Source organism: Silene latifolia, chromosome 3 (assembly GCF_048544455.1).
Source record: "Silene latifolia isolate original U9 population chromosome 3, ASM4854445v1, whole genome shotgun sequence".
NCBI classification, from domain to species: Eukaryota; Viridiplantae; Streptophyta; class Magnoliopsida; order Caryophyllales; family Caryophyllaceae; genus Silene; species Silene latifolia.
The window spans coordinates 147,934,607-147,953,941 of record NC_133528.1 but is presented as its reverse complement, the minus strand read 5'-3'; the positions used below and the strand labels follow the sequence as shown (position 1 = coordinate 147,953,941).

General features: G+C 37.2%; 2 protein-coding genes across 12 annotated transcripts; both read right to left on the bottom strand.

Annotated features, from left to right (window-relative positions):
• Nucleotides 1-531: 531 nt before the first annotated feature.
• LOC141648371 (glutamate receptor 3.1-like) lies at nt 532-6,976 on the bottom strand. 7 transcript variants are annotated; one of them, XM_074456970.1, is made up of 7 exons: nt 6,716-6,976; nt 5,650-5,986; nt 3,870-5,206; nt 3,213-3,490; nt 3,095-3,126; nt 2,148-2,542; nt 532-1,279 (listed from the first exon to the last, which is right to left on the bottom strand). In XM_074456970.1, the coding sequence occupies exons 2-7, from the start codon at nt 5,900-5,902 to the stop codon at nt 770-772; spliced, it is 2,805 nt and encodes a 934-aa protein (XP_074313071.1). In that variant the 5' UTR covers nt 5,903-5,986; nt 6,716-6,976; the 3' UTR covers nt 532-769. The 7 variants fall into 7 exon arrangements, with proteins under 7 accessions (XP_074313071.1, XP_074313072.1, XP_074313070.1 ...); XM_074456971.1 differs by having other exon boundaries at nt 5,650-5,996; nt 6,716-6,951; XM_074456969.1 differs by having other exon boundaries at nt 5,650-6,078; nt 6,716-6,892.
• A 3,062-nt stretch (nt 6,977-10,038) lies between these two features.
• LOC141648370 (putative disease resistance protein RGA1) lies at nt 10,039-17,868 on the bottom strand. Of its 5 annotated transcripts, none has more exons than XM_074456967.1 (5): nt 17,711-17,868; nt 17,558-17,608; nt 13,805-14,133; nt 10,811-12,598; nt 10,039-10,337 (listed from the first exon to the last, which is right to left on the bottom strand). In XM_074456967.1, exons 3-4 carry the CDS (start codon nt 14,085-14,087, stop codon nt 10,821-10,823), a joined length of 2,061 nt encoding a protein of 686 aa, XP_074313068.1. In that variant the 5' UTR covers nt 14,088-14,133; nt 17,558-17,608; nt 17,711-17,868; the 3' UTR covers nt 10,039-10,337; nt 10,811-10,820. The 5 variants fall into 5 exon arrangements, with proteins under 5 accessions (XP_074313068.1, XP_074313069.1, XP_074313065.1 ...); XM_074456968.1 differs by having other exon boundaries at nt 10,811-12,121; XM_074456964.1 differs by having other exon boundaries at nt 10,811-14,133.
• Nucleotides 17,869-19,335: the final 1,467 nt, after the last annotated feature.

Below are 19,335 nucleotides of genomic sequence, written 5' to 3'. Positions count from 1 at the left end.
TGCAGCAAAACTAACCAGCAGAAAGTTCAGTCATTCTAAGAATTAGCAGCTGATGATGCATGCCTATCTCACCTGAACAAATCTGAATTCCCGGAAGTTAGTCTTCCGGAAAAACATTCTCAAATTTTGACTCCGCTCTACTAATTAAAATCCCCACCCGTATACCCATCAACCCCTAAAATGCTGAATTTTGACGAGTGCCTTGATTTGGGTCAGTCGCGTAGGAATTTTATCATGACAGAGTCTCAGTTGAGAATTGTGCATTTCCAGAAAATCAGAAATCGTTCAGAGTTACGAGTACTTACTATGTATTATTTCTGCAAGCATTCTAATTTTTCACTCAAATTCGGAACAATTCTGTTCTAAGTACACAGATATGAGCATCAATGGAGCTGCACAACACGATAACTGGAGTAATCGTCACTCTGTGCTCACTTCATCGATGCTAAACATATCCATAATACACAGATTATTATTTCTTTTACAATCCACATCAAGAAAATATGCTCGGGAAGACGAGAGCCATCATACTTCCAAATTATTCAAATTATGGAATTGAAGAAAGTATATTCATTATTCAATAATATGGTATGAATAATGTTTTGCCAGTTGCTATAATACAGAAATGAATTAATTAGCGCGAGATGTCTTGTTCAGTTTACATCATATACAGTTGCATACATAAATCTCTACATTACATGTATATTGTTTTATAAAAGAGAAGTACCTACATCTGAACCTCAAAATTAGACCTCTATTTGATCATTCATCATTTCAAACTCCGGCTATGGCTATGGTTACTCCCCCCAATGTCAACAGTTTCTCTTTGAGACGATGTTTTCCTCGAGTCAGCCTCAAAACTTTCACTGCCATCAATTGGCATTGACTCAGAAAACCGCTTCCTCTTGACCCTTCTCTCTGAAGCGTCTTCCTTCTTATCAGCAAATGACAAAAACGTCCTTAGACGTACAGAATGCGAGCTGTCAGTGACTGAAGGGTCTGACTTTGGAGGCAAATGCTGATAGAACCGGTACAACATCACGGAGAAGTATATGATAAGAGAAAGGATACAAGCGATGCCACTGATGAGGAATAGGCCGATGAAGTTGTCTATCTTAAGCTGATCTGAATCATTTGTAGCGAACCGTGACTTACAAGAGTTATGAAAGTGCTTTATTGTAAGCCAAGTCTCGGTGATGTTTTGAAGTTTGCCATTCTCTGACAACTTTAGCAGGGCAGTCGACATGTCTAGAGTTAAGGGAGAGTCTCTCTTAAATGCCTGAGACACAAATAAAACTCGAATCATGGTCAGACCTAGGAAATTTCAAGATAAATGAATGATTGTTTCAGTTTTATAAAAACAAGTTACTTTAAAACCAATTTCAAATCTTTTCATTTGAAGTAAATGGAGGCATAAGGCATTGGGTCAACATCTAGGCATAGTAACATCAATAGGCCAAAATTCGAATATACAGGTTTGATCATAATTCATAACCTTATACTGAGGCCGTCCTATACAAGTTTTTTCCGATGACGTTATCAGCATGCAAAATGAATCACCAATGCACTATTTCTTCTCAACCTAATTCAATTTTTTTTACAAAAGTTTCATATCTTCAGCAATATAAGACCAGAGTAAGATGGCAAGAGGAAATGCAACCGGAACAATGAGTCTTGACTCTTGTATGAGAAGGTCTCACACGTGTGAAACCTGCCAAATGGGTCATTCGGGTCAGGTTTAGGTTAGGTCACTTTGCGGTCAATAATTATCGGGTCATTTATCAGGTCAGCTGGTTGGGTCATTTTTGGATCGGGGCACTCCGTGCCGAGTCATTTCGAGTCGGGCCATTCTGGGTTATTTCAGGTCAGGGTTTTGCTTAAAATAAGTCATTTCAGGTCTATTGGGTCATTTCGGGTCACTTCAAGTCAGGTCATTTCAGGTCTGGTCACTTTCGGGCCGGGTTAGTTCGGGTCACACTTTTGGGTCTCGGGTAAGCTTTGCCAGGCCCGACCAACCCAAATCCGTGTGAATTCGTTCTTAGTATCCCCCTAGATGTTTAATGGATCGGTCTCACATATGAGGATCGACTAATGTAAGTTTTTGTGAATAGGAAAAACTGAAAATATAATAAATTACAGAAACTTACAAAACCCCAGCCGCCTTTGGTGAATTCCTGCCCTGCAACGGCGAACTGACAGTGACGTGAAAGGAAGAGATCTACATAAGGTCGTTCGTCAACCACAGCAGCAACTCTTCCATTACGAAGGGCATCAGTGTATTCTTGTGGTGACTTGAGAGCTTTAAGCCTTGATCTCGGGATGTTCAATTCCTCATTAAGATACTTTTCTGCATACGATCCTACTTGGTATCCTATATGCACAGTACTTGTAACTAATGAGTCGATTCCTTTTATAGAGGATGACAGTTGCTGAACGGTGAGAAAAGACGTCAAACTAGCCGTGTAACTTGACTGGATGATCAACACTACAAATAACCAGATGACTAGTACCATCCGACCAAGGGTGCTCACTGTATTTTCTCCTACAAATTGACAGAATTTACAAAGATCATCAAATTAAGCCTTTAGTGAATGACCCAAGACAGACAAGTATGCAAACGGGTTTGATCTGGGTAATGGGCCGGGCCTGTGTAAAATATTAAAAATGCATCACAATTTGTTGCATGAAACCATTTTATAGATAAGTCTGGCCCAATAAATGAAAAGCTCAGCTAAATTAGATTGATAAACTTGTATATTGATAACTTAACATTTCATATCGATAACTTGCATATTTAAATATGTTAGTATTCATCATATAATATCAGGTTATCAAAATAAAGTTAAAATATAAAAATAATTAAATGTGAACTTTGAGCTATTCCATCTTTTAGGCCAGTCCTATGCTATAGGAGTATAAGACGGTCCTATAGGAGAGTTGCTGAAAATGCATTGTTCATACCCACTTCTTTTGTGGACCAAACAAGTGAAATCCAACGGGTTGTCCGACTTGTCCCACCCATGAACGACATTAGATACAAGTTTTTAAGCAAATGTCCAAGAGTTTATCAGTCAGAAAGAACAAAAAAACTTACTGTGAGAGAAGAACAGAGTTGAGAAGCTGAACCTGAAATTTTTGTGAAGAAAATCTATCAGAACTGTTGGGAAGAGACCGCAATGAATTCATGATTAAACTCGGATAAAAAAACATACCAAAGAATTGTCATGAATTGGTCGCTGGGCGGACCGCGGAATTCATCATTAAATCTGTGTTCTAAGATCCAAATAACAACACCAACAATAATGAAAAACACAGCCGTGACAGCCCACATGAACGGAGTAAATGGTCTCAAAAATGCCCAAGCATTAGAGCTCAGTTTTTTAACCGGGGCTACCACAACTAATCCTGAATCTGTATATGGTTGAGTAAAGTCTACAATCCTCGTCCGATCAGTCACAATTGCAATGTCACCTACAGCAGCATCAAACTCCTACAAACCACCGATACTATCAGTGATCAAAGACATTACATTGTTTTTTCTCTATTAGAATACTTTGTTACTGGGACTCAGAAATGGCTGTATGGGTGTCGGACAAGCATGAAACACCGGGACTCTGTTTAAAAATAATGAGGATATAGGTGCTGGGACCCATCCACAAAACACAAAGCATATTACAAATTTTAAATGTTTACGGCCTTGAAAGTAAAAAAGAGAGATTTTACAGAGATGAAGCTTAAAATCAGGCCTCCCCTTTTACCTCTTCTAGGTGAGGAGTCGGATTGGTACTTGAAAAGGGACGGGAGGTTCAGCCCCACAAGTGAAGAGTCGAAGTAAAGGAAGAAAATACAAAAGAAATGTTTCTACTTACACCGGTCGCAACTCTGCGTACAAGGTCTGAATAGTTAGGATTTTGAAGTCCATCTCCAAATAGTACAAATTCATAAGGAACTCCATAAGGAAGAAGTTTTACGGCGGCTTCAAAAACATCAATGCAATATCCTTGGATAGCATGAGTCTGATTGTCTTGATAACTGAAATATGGAAAGCTAACCCTTCGAGGAACACCAATTCGCAATTTCCTTCCATCACGCGGGAAAACCCATCCCCGAGGCAGCTCCTTAGATCCTCCGGGCCATACTACACTGTTCAGCTTCTGACTGGCACTTGAATGGTTTTGTGGTTTACTACGAAGTTTCTCCGGTGCCACGACTGATAAGCCAGAATAGTTAGACCAGTAACCTATTTGCTTCATTTGGTTATCTAATATGTTGATAACATTATAAGACGGATCAACAATATATCTCTCAGGAGTGAACCACATTGGGCCAGTTACTCCGGTCATAGTTGCTTCCATTATATCTCTAGTCAACTGATTTCCTCCATCAAAGATACTCAATGCACTCAGATTCAAATTCCCTCCTCCAAGAACATTTAAAATTGGATCATTGGAAAAAGAAATATTGTTGCCATGATTTAGAAATGTCGTCATTGCGCGGGCAATCAACCAAACAGTGTCATAGGCATACAGGCCATATACATTCAACCCAATTGAGTTATTGCTCAAGTTGTTCCACCTAGCAACAAATGCCCTTTTCCTCTGAGAGTCAGGAGTGTGAAGCTGAAGTGTGAGTATTCCTTGGGACATTTTGTAAATTTCCGGGGTCGGAGTAGAATCTAAGATGGTGGGCAACCATGAACCAGCTATCCAAACAAACCCATCTCCTAACATGCCAAGTTTCTCAGCTGCTTTGAGAATCATAGGCCCATAAGAAGCCATAGTCTGAACAATAAGAATCCTCGATTCCATCATTTTCACCTTTTCTAATTCTTTTTCAATCATGTCATTCTTTTTTCTAAGATCAGGAGGGAGTACAGCCTTGTAAGAAATCCTACAGCGCCTCTCTGAAAGTTTATCACCCAATGCAGTTATCCCATTTCGGCTCTGTTCATCGTCAGTATAAATGGCGATGACCTGAGTCCACTGAAAGTAGCCAACAATTTCAGCAATGGCAGTCATTTGAAATAGATCACTAGGTGCCGTTTGGAAAAAGTATGGGTATTGGAGAGGGGAAAGTGTAGGATCAAGCGCGGTGAATGACAAAAATGGAATATGGAGCTCATTTGCTAGGTGGGAAAGAACGTGCGCCATTGAAGATGTCTGAGGGCCAATAACAGCAACAACCTCCGTCTCCATGAATTGCAACGCTGTGATGAATGGACAAACAATAATAGCAATACTAAGACTGGATAACATAGATAAAAGTATTTTTTGCATATAAAATTGGTGGGGATTTATTGTGCAATATTCACATTATATATGATCAGCCTCTCCGTGCTTTCAACACAGGGGAGTAAGACTACATACATCCGAGTCTCCCTTGCCTCATTAGAAACGGAAGCCTAGGTAACATTGTTTTTTTTTTGTTATATATAAAATTGGGCTTATTTCAAGAACTTGCAAATTATGTTCAAAGGGGTTTGACAGTTTTCTGTCACTTACTTTAGTGAGTGTTCATTTTCCCAAAACTAATATTTCAGAAGTACAGTACGAAGTACAGGACAAGATGCAGAAAATAAGCAAACAAATTGAGCAAAGAAAAGTATCCACAACTATATAAGCAGTCATAAATCATTTCTAGGAAGTTTACCTCCCATGATGCTAAGGAAGCCACTATATTTGGTATCATAAACTTGGAGAGACAGGTTATAACCGCCAAGTACGCTTGCATCAGAGTTTATATCATCAACAGCTGCCTGCATAGCTATCTCGCCAACCTTGCCATTGGCTGTACCCAAGGCAAATATCGCTCCTATGTTCACTTGCTCTAACCCATAGATTTCTTCCAGACAAATTATGATATACAGAACTCCAATCCATCGCGCAATTTGACCAAGTTTCATTATGAACAAGATATGAAACTGGCCTCAACGTCCGAAATGAACCAAATTTGCATGCTTCACTTCAAAAAAGCATCACACTTATTCCTGAATTACCCTTTAATTAACTATTTTGTGTTTTTAGGAATCAGATTTCTTCCTCCATCAGTAACCTCAAACCTATGTAATACAGCATTAAACTACATTAAATTAAATTATCTTAATTGAGGGCACAAGAATCTAGTGAAATGTCGAAATCTAGGCAACCGAAAAGCAAACCCAGAAATTAAAAACACAGATGCAATACTCAAACATGTTGTTCCTAAAGCATAAAGGACAATTTTTAGCTCAATATGCTAAAAAGCTAAAAATTGGCCTTAAAAAGACAAAATTAGTTAATAAAGTATCATGCAATTAACAAGAAGCCTTGGATATGCTCAATCTAGAAGAACAAGAAATGATCATTTCAGCCTTGTGAGTACAATTAATATAAAGTTTCATGAAATTGACATAAAACCCACTATACTCAATCCAGAAAAAGACCCTTAGTTCCCGTCATTTGTTTACTTTTCTTTTATAATTCGCGAGAGTATTTTAATCAAAGCTAAACAAATGATTGAGACGGATATTTGCAGAAACAAGTAACTGCCAAATAAGTATTACAGTAGTATAATAATGAAGTGAATAGATTATTGAACAAGCAAATCTAAGTAAGTAGGTGACTAAATAGAGACAAGAATCAAACAATTAAACAATTAAGCACACAATATTAAACAATTAAATGAAACCCAATAAGGAAAAAAGATTAAATCTTTAACTGGGAAAACAAAAACCCACCATTTTTGCTGAAAGAAAAAACAAAAGTGAACATTTTTGTATGTTGTTGAATCCTGAGGAACCTTCTAGAGAGAGGAAAGGCAGCAACTTTATGGATACCAAGTTGGATTTTAATGGTGGATTTTTTGTTGTAGCATTAATGGCTAGGCAAGCTTGGATTCTTGCTTAGATAGGAATTTGGAAGTATCTAAATAAATGGGATTTAACTACCGAGTACTATCAACTGTAAATGTGTCATGTGTGTCATTATTTGCTGCTCAAGTGTTCAATGTCTCTTGTCCTCCATATTTGGATAAATACAAAATCTAATTATAGACGGCACATATCCGTCTATAACTAAAGACGGGTCAAATACAATACCACATTTTTAATAGGACAAACAACAAGTGAGGTGGTGGGGGCAAAAAATGTCACCACTTTCAAGTTATTTGACCCGTCTTTAGCTATAGACGGATATATCCGTCTATAACAAGACTAGCTGATAGATAAATTGTATACTTACTCCGTCTCGTTCATTTATTCAACGGTTTTAAGTCTAGGTAAGAGATATTTAGACGAAAATAATACTCTCCCGTTTTCAATTTTCTTTCCATTTATTTTTTGGATTGATCATCAATCACTTTTTTGGTAAAACAGGTGTCGCTTTCAAACATACTTTAATTTTTCATATTCGTGAAGTGTGGCAAGAAATTTTAGACAAATTGCAAGCTAGTCGTCTTGTAATCATCCTCGATTGCCATTGTAATCCATATTAGAAAGTTACATGGCCCACTACTCCACTAAATTGTGTCCATTGGCCCTATACAGGACTTTCATCAACAAACATAAAGAACAGAAAGTGTACATGGATCAAAAAATTGTTTGAACAAATATCAACAAAAATAATGTTAATTTTTTTTACCATTTACTGACACACAAAACTAAAAAGAATGATCAACATTTCAGTCATGTAAATCCGACTAAAGTACACAAACATACAAATGACTGAATCACACAAGGGTTTTAAGAGATGGTCTACAACTTCATCATCACCTAGCAATGAGCCACAATATCTTGCTTTGTCGTCAATAACAGCGCCTCTTTTGCATAAAGTTTTTTCATCCTGTGATATGAAGAGTTATAAGTGTTTTTCATCCCCGGCGACTTCTTGAAAAAGATCGTGCATTCAATTATAGAACAAGACATGAACTCTTCAGTATTATTCACCACTTAGGAATGAGGGCTATGAGGCCAATGAGCCTTAAGATTCCGCTACCTCATTAATTATCATCCATGAAGCGAGCCATATTGAGAAATGCTAATATATCTGTGACCCCAAATTCTTATTGAAGACGGACACTATCCGTCACAAGCTGAAGACGGATAATATAAGCTTGTAGTTGTAGAAACATCCATATGAAGATTACCTTTACTGATTCACCAATCGAGGAAGGAGATGTGAGGGATGTGCCGAATTTTGGGCCACTCCGTGCCGCTTGGATTTTGACATTCTCGCCATAATCGAGGAAGGTTTCACCATAGTTACCAAAATTTTCATGGTGATAAAATAATCAAAAAATTATTTTATTGCTTGTTTAGAAATTTACTCAAACTTAACTAAATGTTACAATCAAAATAACTACTTCAACCAAACTCGGTTGCCACTCAAACTTAAAGCAACTAAGCTTTTAAGAGTATAGTTCTATCTCTTGGTTTACAAAGTCTAGAATCTCAGTGTTCAATCAAATGAACTTTGAAGATTACTGATAAGTCACCGAACACGCTTTAAATGCCACAGTACCACAGACTGATTCAAGGAGAGTTTTGCTTATTAAAAACCGAGTGAAGACTTTAATAAAAACAGAAACTTTTGACTTGAAAAATACTTGAGAAAGTAGTAGATGACCCCCTTAACTTTGCTTGATAGTAAAATTAACCCCCGTAAGTTTACTTTGTTGTAATTTACCCCCTTAACTTTGCTCTTAAGTGAAATTAAACCCTACTTTTTTCTCCGGCAAAAATCTCGCCGGAAATTTCATATATTGTAGTTTCCTACCGTTAAATTGGTAAATTGCTATAAGACGCCATCACTGTTTTGTAAGGGCTAAATCATCAATTACTCCCTTTTATAGTACACTTTTTCAAACTTACTCCCTTTTAAAAAAAAGTTTAAAAATTACACCCAGAAAATTGCTGAAATTTTTAAATTGCTCCCAAATCCCTATTTTTGTACATTTAGGACGAAAATGCCCTTGATTCTCATATTATTTTTTCATTCTTCTTTCTCTCCTTAATTTCCAATTTTCCATTCTTCTTTGTCTTCTCTACCCTTCTCTTGCTTATTTGTTTTATTACTTGGTTCATATCGTTTGATTCGGCTAATTTGTTGATTATTTTGTTATTAGATATGTTGTTGGGTTTCATTTCATCATTGAAAGGTTGAGTTTAGAGAGAGTGGGTGATTGTGGTGGTTGGCGGTGAAAGACAGTGATTGTTGTGGTTGAACGGTGTATAGGGATTAAGACAAAAGGAGAATAGAAAATAGGCAGACAAGGAGGAGAAGGAGAAGAAAATAAATCAAGGGCATTTTCGTCATAAAAGTAGAAATATAGGCATTCGGGAGCAATTTCAAAATTTTTACAATCTTATGGGTGTAATTTTTAAATTTTTTTTTAAAAGGGAGTAATTTTGAAAAAGTGCATTATAAAAGGGAGTAATTGATGATTTAGCCTTTTGTAATTAATGAAATACTTGACACAAAATTATTGAATTTTCATTCATAAACGTCTTATGGATTAATCGGTTGTTTAGTATAACCTCCCAACTGTCAAGTCAATAGGAAAACTCATATACGAGTACGTATATGAATTCAAATGCATAAGTATAACCTCCCAACTGTCATAATGTACGTATATCCACAAGCTTAGTTTGTTTTGAACTAGGCTATGAAACATCTTTGTCTTCAATCTTGATCATTTGAGCTTTCATGGGACGTCTCTTAATTGATTCAAACACTAATCAATTTGAACTAAAAGTAAACAATCAAATAACAATTAAACTTGGCATCATAAACCAAGTGTGTTCTAACACACGCTTTCAAATGATAAATCATTATTTTTAAAGATACCTATTTAAACGATTGAATCATTTGTATTATTTGTGAACCATCTTATGATATTTGGTAATTGTGGCTCCTCTATGGCTCTCTTCTTAGATCAGAAGTTAGGATTATTTTTTTCTGATCTAAACTCATGTGCATCATCATTGATTCATTGCATTGCCATTGTAATCCATATTAGGAATAGTGTTACATGGTCCATTGGCTCTATACAAGTCATCAAACATAAATAAAATGTAAATGAATCGAAAAATTTGTTTACACAAACATCGACAAAAAAACAATGCTTGTTTTTTTAGTCTTTTCTAACACCCGAAGCCAAACTAGAAAAGATGAAATATATATAAGTTTATCAAGATTTCACTCATGAAATCGAACTAATCACACAAACATACAAATGAATAAATCACACAAGGCTTTAAAGAGAAGATCAACAAGCGACTTCACCACTTAGGAATGAGGCCATTGAGCCTTGAGATTCTGCTTCGTCGTCACCATTGAAGCCTCATTTGTGTGTTGTTAATTCTGTGACATGAGGAGATTATAAGCTTGTAGTTGTAGAAACAATCAACATGGTCACATTTTTAAATGAAAACACTTAATACTAGCATGATACATTGTACACAATTGTACTCGTTATATTTAAAATCGTGTTTGGTTTAACAAATTGAGATGGAGAGTAATTTTCGACTATTAGCATTACTTAAAAGAATCTCAAAATCGTATAAATATGCATTTAAATATTTTGCAAACATGAATACAAATTATGTACTACGTACATAAGAAAAGACAAAGTAATCGGGTTGAGAATATTTAGAATCAATATTTGTAGATGGAGTCACTCGAATTTACCATACATGGATAAAACAAGACATGATATAGAACAAGACATGAACTCTTCAGCATTATTCAAATTAATGTGTTTCAATAAGAATGTCGAAGAAAGAAATAAGATGATTACGAAATCAGTGAGGGGTAAACATCCATATGAAGATTACCTTTATTTATTCACCAATCGGTGATGGAGATGTGAGGGATGTGTTGAATTTTGGACCACTCCTTGCCGCTTGGTTTTTGACATTCTTTGCTTAAGCGTTCACAGTATCCGATAGTAAGTTTCTGAAGGGAAGTGATGTTTTGAATTGTGCCTAGTGATTTGAGCTTGGGGCAAGATTTGATCTTGAGGGTGTGAAGTGACGATAAGCAGCTTATCCACTCCGGCAGTTCTTCCAACTCCTCAAACCTTTGAATGGACAGTTTTTGAAGGGCAGTTAAGTGCTTCATCCCCGAGGGCAGAATTTCTAGGGTGTCAAAAAACTCCAACTTGAGGGAACGGAGATTCTTACTTATGGATCTCCAAGGCATGTCATCAAAGTCCACTTCAGAATATCTATCATCAAGTGAAAGCTTCTCCAAGGCAGTGAGATGCTCCAACGCTCCTAAAACACTTGTCAGTCCTCTGTACTCACTGATCGGAAGGTTTGGTAAGGAAGAAAAGTTCTTGATATCTAAGTTTCCATGTTCTCCATCTGGTGATATCCCCAACAAATTTTTGATGCCCGTCACCCGAAGAGTTTTTAAGCTCGGACAAGGAGGAAAAGATGTCAACTTGGGGCACAAATGAATGCTTAATCTTATGAGGCGAGGAAATGGTGGTAGCCAATGTGACTTTCTGCTGAAGCTATCACTTTCAGCAACCCCTCCCCGCCATCCTTTCAGACTTTCCAAACCGTAAATATGAAGTTCCTCGAGGGATGGGAAAAATGGTACATCCTTTGACCCAGTACTATAATGGCTAATTGCACTAGTCTCCATGTATTCCAAATTATTCAACACGGAAAGACACAATCCTTTGAGATGCTTCAAATTACTCAACAATGGGATTCCATCCAACCTCTCACAACCCCGAAGCTCAATGGTGACAAGATTGGGAAGAATAATAGACCAGTCATCATGTGCTCTTCCCCACCTTGGAATTTCAGTACCATTATATCCCTTCAGCTTGAACCGCATGACATTTTCATTTGGCTGCAGCTTTGCAATCAAAGATTCTTGATCGTTTCCGTAAGTTGTGTACTTTATATGTATGTCGACCACCTTCAGATTCTCAATGTGCTTTAGATAACCGTCTTCACATACATTTCCGTTCTCACTTACAAGGTATCTATGAATTGTGATCAAAAGCTCGCCCCTTAAATTAACGAGGGATTCTAAGTCTTTCAATTCTCCTCCAAATTGCTGCACAAAGATACTCGCTCCACCCACATTAAAGTCGGTTAGGTCACGCAGGTTAATCAGTTTGCATATACCTAAAGGCATGTAAGTCAACTGCTTACACCATTCTATATCCAAGAGCCTAAGGTTTATCAATTTGCAAAAGTCTTTTGGCCAATCCGTAAAGCTACTACAACCACGCATAACTAAACAATGCAAATTATATAATTTTGCAATTGAATTTGGGAGTGTCTTGAGCTTCCTATTTTCAGAGAGATCAAGATATCGTAAGTGTAGCAATTCCCCAATCGACTCCGATAAAAATTCAGAATCTTGCACATTTACGCATAACGATCTTAGCCAATACCAATTAATTACTAGAGTTTTCACCACTGTATTCCTATAGGGTGTGTGGACATTCCTATCAACAAGCCAGCCTTCTTTACCTTCTCCCTCAACAAAAAATAAATGGCGATTTTTTCTGCTTAAGATGTCTGGCAGACTATTGGACACAATTATCTCGTCCCCCGCGAGTTCTCGAGCAAGATCGTGCATTAAATCGTGCATTTTAACTGATATGATGTCACCAAAATAATTTTTATTTACATATTGAAAAAAACACCGATTTAGTAAAATTAAAAAGTAGTCCTCACTATCACCAATGTAACCTTGTGCATACCAAAGACTAATCAAGTTCCGCTTGGCCATTACAAAATCCTTGGGAAACAAAGCACAATATCTAAAGCAATTTTTAATGTTGGGTTCAAGATTATCGTAACTTAGCTTTAAGATAGACATAATTGGATTTTTGGCAGTTTCAATTTCAGGTAGACTGTTTTTTTCAAATGATTTCCACTTATGTGTTTGACCATCTAAAAAAGTTCCTAAAACTTTTACAGCTAAAGGAACATTGGAGCATTGTTTAACAATTTTTTTGCCAATCTTGGTCAATTCATGGTTTTCTGCTTCATCGAATTCTCCTTCGAATGCCGTCAATAAAAACAAACGCCACGCACTCTCATCAGACAAACCTTTCAACATATACTTTTTTGAGTGAACAGCTTTTCCTAATATCACTTCAGCTGTCTTTTCTGAACGGGTAGTAATGACAATTCTGCTCCCCCTCCCACCAATTGTCAAATATTTTCTTAGCTCATTCCACCCCTCGCGATTTTCTGTCCATACATCATCTAAGATAAGCAAGTATTTATTTTTTTCCAGTTCCTCTTGAAGTTCTATTTGCAAGGATTGCTTGGTGGAGAGAGAACATGGTTTTTTAGTTAATGATTCTATTATGTCTTTTAAAATTGTTTTCACGTTAAATTCTTTTCCATCTTGGTCGGAGACACATACCCATAACTTTTTTTCAAACATCGGTTGGATCATATTGTGATTATATACAAGTTGAGCAAGAGTGGTTTTCCCTAAACCCCCTATTCCCACAATAACAACAAATCCAACATTTTCCTCCACATTAGGATCAAGCAACATATCCACAATAACCTTCACATCATCCTCTCTCCCAATTATATTCTCATCTAAAAGGGAACTAGTGTCTGTTCTCCTTTTCAAAGCAGCCTGATGGTCAGCCATTAACTCACATTTACGAGATTCAGGGTCAGCCTTAAAGTTATATTTAGCATGATTATTGGCTATAGTATCCAACTTTTGATGGATGCCCTGAACCTCTTGAGAAGTATAATAACTAAAAAGTAGAGAATTCTTAGGCGAAAAGAAACGACTCAACTTATGTAAGACCTTTTTTAAGAACTTATTACCTTCATCTTCATCAAGTTGTTTCATCTTAGCAATAGTGATGACCTTATCAAAAAGATCATCAGCTTCATACAGAACTTCCTTGATCTCCTCAACCCAAGCCTGTTGTTCACGGGATAGCTCCCGTTTCGTGTCCACATCCACGAGCATGTTCTTGATGTACGAGACAGACTTGTTCAGGTTTTGGAGATTGGATTCCCAGTCTTTCACGTCTTTGATGACCTGAGATTGTGAGAGTTGAAAGACCTTATCGGCAATGGTGAACAATGTTCCCAAATCAGCCATAGTTTTGTAGAGATATGGTGGAGATTAATATGTTATAAAATGTGAGCTGAGTGAAAGAGAGAAGGATCAATGGGTGTGCTTATATAACACGAGGAGCCAATTAGTAGACTATACCATCAGTTGTATGAGGTAGAATCCGAGTTATATACTAAAGTTTTCGAGTTTTGTTTTAAATAATCAGAGTTATGCTGTAATTTCTGAACTCACACGCTTAAACATAAAAGAAATAAACTTTTAGAAAACTTAGAAACATTACACGTAAGCTCAGATAAATATTTGTTGGTTGTACAATGCTTATTATACAACTAGATGTATAGTAATATTTATAAGGAGCTTCCATTTCCACCGGTCCAATTATATTTTATTAATACAACCACTTGCTAATTGTTGGACTGGTTCCAACTTCCAATGATGAAATGGAATAGAGGAGCTCACGTCTCCACCCGTCCAATTATTTTACAATAATAATTGTAACTAGACGGCAAGTCCGGCACCCGTGAAGCCGAGTATTTGTTCTTTTGTTTGTTCAAATATGACCCTTGTATGTGTGTGTTTGTTTGGTGGCCCTTCAGAACATGTCAATAGTCAACAATACTTTTGTTAGTATAAACAATCTTACTGTATGTACATCGAGTTGTAGTTTGTTTACTTCTTCTATTTATAGGTGTCTCATTTACTTATTTATCTTTCGGTATTAGGAATATTCTTAGAGGATAACTTGATCATCCCCAATTCCCCATTATATTGTCCACTTGTCACTCAATAACAACGCACACAAATTATTTTCTCCTCTCTTCTTGGTTTTGTGTCAAAACCAAAGGTAAACAAATGATCGGGACGGAGCGAGTATTAGTTAGAATTGTTATATGACTAGTTGCCTAATATCTATGATTGCTTCCTGGTTTGTATAAGAACAAGTCGTCGATCCGCGTCTATCAGCCTGTACTAGACAGTAACATTGACTTCTGCGAAGCCTAGCATTCCCTTCGTTGGTTCAGATATGAAACTTAAAATAATGGATGGAGGAAGTCGCTTTTGCTTTTACTTTCAATTTCAGTTTCATTTCCGATTTTGTATCGCTACCCTTTTTCGACTTCTAATAGCTTTTATTTCAACTCAATTTCAATTGCGGAATGATCTCAAAATAAGTACTCCAAATTACACCTAATTCAAAGATTTGCTCACTCTTTCAAAAAAAAAAAGACTTACTCACACACACTAACAACAAATGATCATGTGAGCTCTTTTCACATTAAGTAATGTGCATAATATAGGATAATACAATTAACCACATTCAGCATTGTTCAATGTGTAAATTAATTAGACAAATTAAAGTAATTTCACAAGAAAGGGTTAAATATCAGGAGACATACTTTTTTATAATTGAGAAAGATTAGATCGCGTCGGTCCACCAAATTTATTTTTTCCGTTTCGGTCTAGTCCGGTTTTGGATCGATGCTCAACCTTACCTAGGGCTCTTTCAAATCTAATTGAACTCATTTCGAGCTTTGGATAAATATGTTCTAGAGGATCTTTATATGAAACTGTTTAATCTTAATAACTCAACTACAATATGCAGGCAGCATGCTAAAGGCCCTTACTTCTGATCACATGCAGGTAGCCTAGGTAGCACAGACACTCTTCCTAACTAGCAGTCCCAGACACTCCTCCTAACTAGCAGTCCCGTGTCCAACGCCGTGCCGGACACCTGATATTCATCGGACACACACCTAAACATGTTATAGTTTAGACGAGGAATAAAATGTCAAAGTCGAATTTTACCTTCACTTATTTAAATTTAATATCAAATGCATTACAAAAATAAAATCATACGTTATTTATAAATATAAAATATACTCCCTCACAGTCTAATTGTTGGTTCATCTTTCCTTGCCGATGCTAGTCGGGCGTTGGCTCCCCTTTTCTTTTTTGATAAGTTTGGTGTGGTCCAAATTCAATTCTATGTGAGAAAGGTGTTTTGTGTGGTCCAAATTCATTTCCTTAATTTTGGTGTCCAAAAGAAAGGGAACCAACAATTAAATTAGGAGGGAGTATATTTATCAAATTTAAATAGAGCGTCTCGTGTCCTAAATTTCATGAAATGTTGTATCACGTGTCCGTGTCCGTTAGCAGACAGCAAATAGAGTGCTAATAGAGTGCTGAGGTACATCAAACACCAAACACTCTCCTGGTCAAGGCATTCTTCTAACCAACTCTTCCACTCCTCGTCTAACAGCCTATTGTGATTCTGTTATTCAGACTGGGCATCCCGTCCCTTCTTTAGAAGATCCACTACTTGGTATTGCATTCTGTTAGGGTCCTCTCCTATATCTTGGAAGTCTAAAAAGCAAACTGTCACTGCTCGCTCCTCAGCTGAAGCAGAAGTCACTTGACTTCGAGTGGCTTCTCACTTTACTGAAGGAACTAGGCTTGACCAAGGTTCAAGCAACTGCTCTTAAATGTGTGCATTGAAGTATATTATGTTTATCATGAAAGAACTAAACATATAGAGGTTGATTGGCACTTCATTAGAGACAAGGTTGTTAGTGGATAATCAAGCCTATGTATGTCCCTTGTCACTGGCACGTAGCAGACATATTCATCAAACCTATATTTATGTCTTAGCATTCCAAACTACTCTCCAAGATGAGAGTGAGGAGGAGTGTAGAAGGACTAAAAGGGACCATGAGCAAATTCACTCCATCCCACCTATGAAGCAAAGAATGAAGCCCACCAAAGTATGCAGCGGAATAATCAATAATAAGAAGTATGTAGTGTATGAATCCAATAACCCAGACGAATAATAAGCACACCAAATGTGATGCCTCTACCGGTATCCACACATGTACTAATCTACGCCTTGTATGCTAGTACTCAAGGAAGAAGACAACCTAGGCAAGATTTGGAGGGAAAATCATCTCCTCCATTCTCCCTCCCCTCCCCTCCCCTTCCCTTCCATTCTCTTCCCTCCTTCCCCCTCCCCTTCCTTTCCTCCTTTTTTCCTATCCAAATAAGGCCTTAGTTTCAATTTAAATTTCGATATTGTACAACTACCATTTTACGACTTTTAGTCGCTTTCACTTTCAGTTTCAATTTCAATTGCGGAATGGTCTCAACCTAACTAACTTAAATAAATATATTATTGAATGCAATACCAAATTATGCGTAATTAAAAGACTTACACATATAAAAACAGCATTTCACAGTGTTATTTTCACATTAAATAATTTGCCTTGTAATTGTTGTGCGAGACGGTCTTATTCTAGAATTTTTGATAATTTCCTTATCGGATAATAAAATTAATCACATTCCGCATTGTTCGATAAGTTGACTAATTAGCGCGAATTAAAGTAATAACAAAACAATTGTTTCGATATCAGAAATTAGTGCAATCTCTCTAACAAATAAAAAAATGGGAGCAGCAAATGTTAAAATTAATTTAAAAAAGAGGAAAATATCAGAAGACATACCTGTTCATAATCAAGAAAGTCAAGATCATCTGAAATTCTTTTTTCTTCTTTCTGAAATTTAATAAATCAAATCTCAATTTAAACACATTCAACATTGTTCAACAAGTTAATTAATTAGAGCGAATTAAAGTAATTTCGCGATTTAAGACAAACCTGTTCATAATTAAGAAAGATAATAAGATTATCTCCGATCTCAATTTAATTGCTGGAAATTTTGGGGAAAAATCGGTTCAATGTTGTTGAGGTATCACTCAGCAAGAGGATCCGAGGATAATTGTAATTCATTCTCCCGGACTTTAGTAACGTCGGGTCGGGTCGGGTCTCTATATACAGATTATATATTTAAATAGTTTATTTGACCAAAATTTCAGTTAGTAGTCTATTTAACTAAATAAGTTATCTGAAATAAAATGATGTATTTGAGAAATTTAAGTGGACTAATTTGAGCTCTTTCAAATCTAAGTGCGGATTATTGTGATATTTATTGAAGTTAGGATTATTTTGAGAAGACCCTCTATAGTTTGAATTATTCTTGTTAATTAATCCTTTTTATAGATGTTCTGTATTTCGTAACTTCACACATACAACGATGATCTTTTGGATCAGTCCTTCACCCATTATCTTTATATGAAACTGTTTAATCTTAATAATAACTCAACTTCAATACGAGAGTAGTAGCATTCCAGTTTAATTTTTTTTAGATTTGTTCCGGGTGTAATTCCAGAGCAGATATTTGTCACCACTCGTAGCTTGTAGAATGATGTCCTTGCTTGAATCCTCCTTTCGGTCTCCTAAAACGATGAACAAACTGAGGGCTCGGCTGGTGACCGAGCGAACTCACTCCGACGCTCAAGTCAGTTAACTTAGAGAGATCAGTTGTGATTACTTGGCGAAGTATATATTGTAGAGAGATAAGGAAGATATTACCAGATGAATAGTGATTCTTAGGTTAAATTGTGGATCCTTTCCTCAATGAGGGTTGAGGAGTATTTATAGACTTTCACCTTTTGTCACGTAGTGGCCAAGTGGCTAGCAGGTGGAAAGACCGTTCTACCCTCGGCCGATGGACCCATGGCAGGCCGGCCGAGGGGTCTTGGATATGAGTACGCGGATATGTGCCCCGGCCGGCCGGTCGCCATGCCGAGACCCAGTGACAGTAGATGGGGTCAGACGGCTAGGGTCGTCCAAGTGTGTTGACTTCTTGTGGATATCTTTGACCTTGCTCAATATGTTGACTTGGTCGGTGCGAAATATGCCCCATCAATTTGCCCCCAGCGTAGTCTATGCCGTGGTATGGGCTCCGATGTATGTTGAGCGTATATTCTGCGCAAGTAATTTGCGAAAATTTTTCTGCATCGGCTTCTTCTACCTCGGCTTGGTTCTGCTTAGGCCGTACCATATCCCCCCTTCACATGGATGTGTAAAGGGCATCCGATGTGGAAAAGAAAGTGACGCTGGCCGAGACCAGGGTTGAGAGTGCCGGTTGTTTTTGATTGCCCCCGGCCGGTGCTACCTAGCTTGATTGATCATGTGGTCGGAGAATGATATTTAGGAATTCGTTGAGGAAGATGAATAGGCACGGAGATATGAATGGGCGTGTTGAAGACGCTTGGTCACTGTTGCATTGATTGACGTTCAACTGTTACAACGATTGACATTCCGTGGCTGCATGTCCGACACGTGTCTGTTCGCTGATTGGCTGACGCTTCATGGACTGTGCCCTGATTGGTCCCTCTTCATGGGCTTTCCCATATAAATAGGGCAGTTATTCCGTGAAA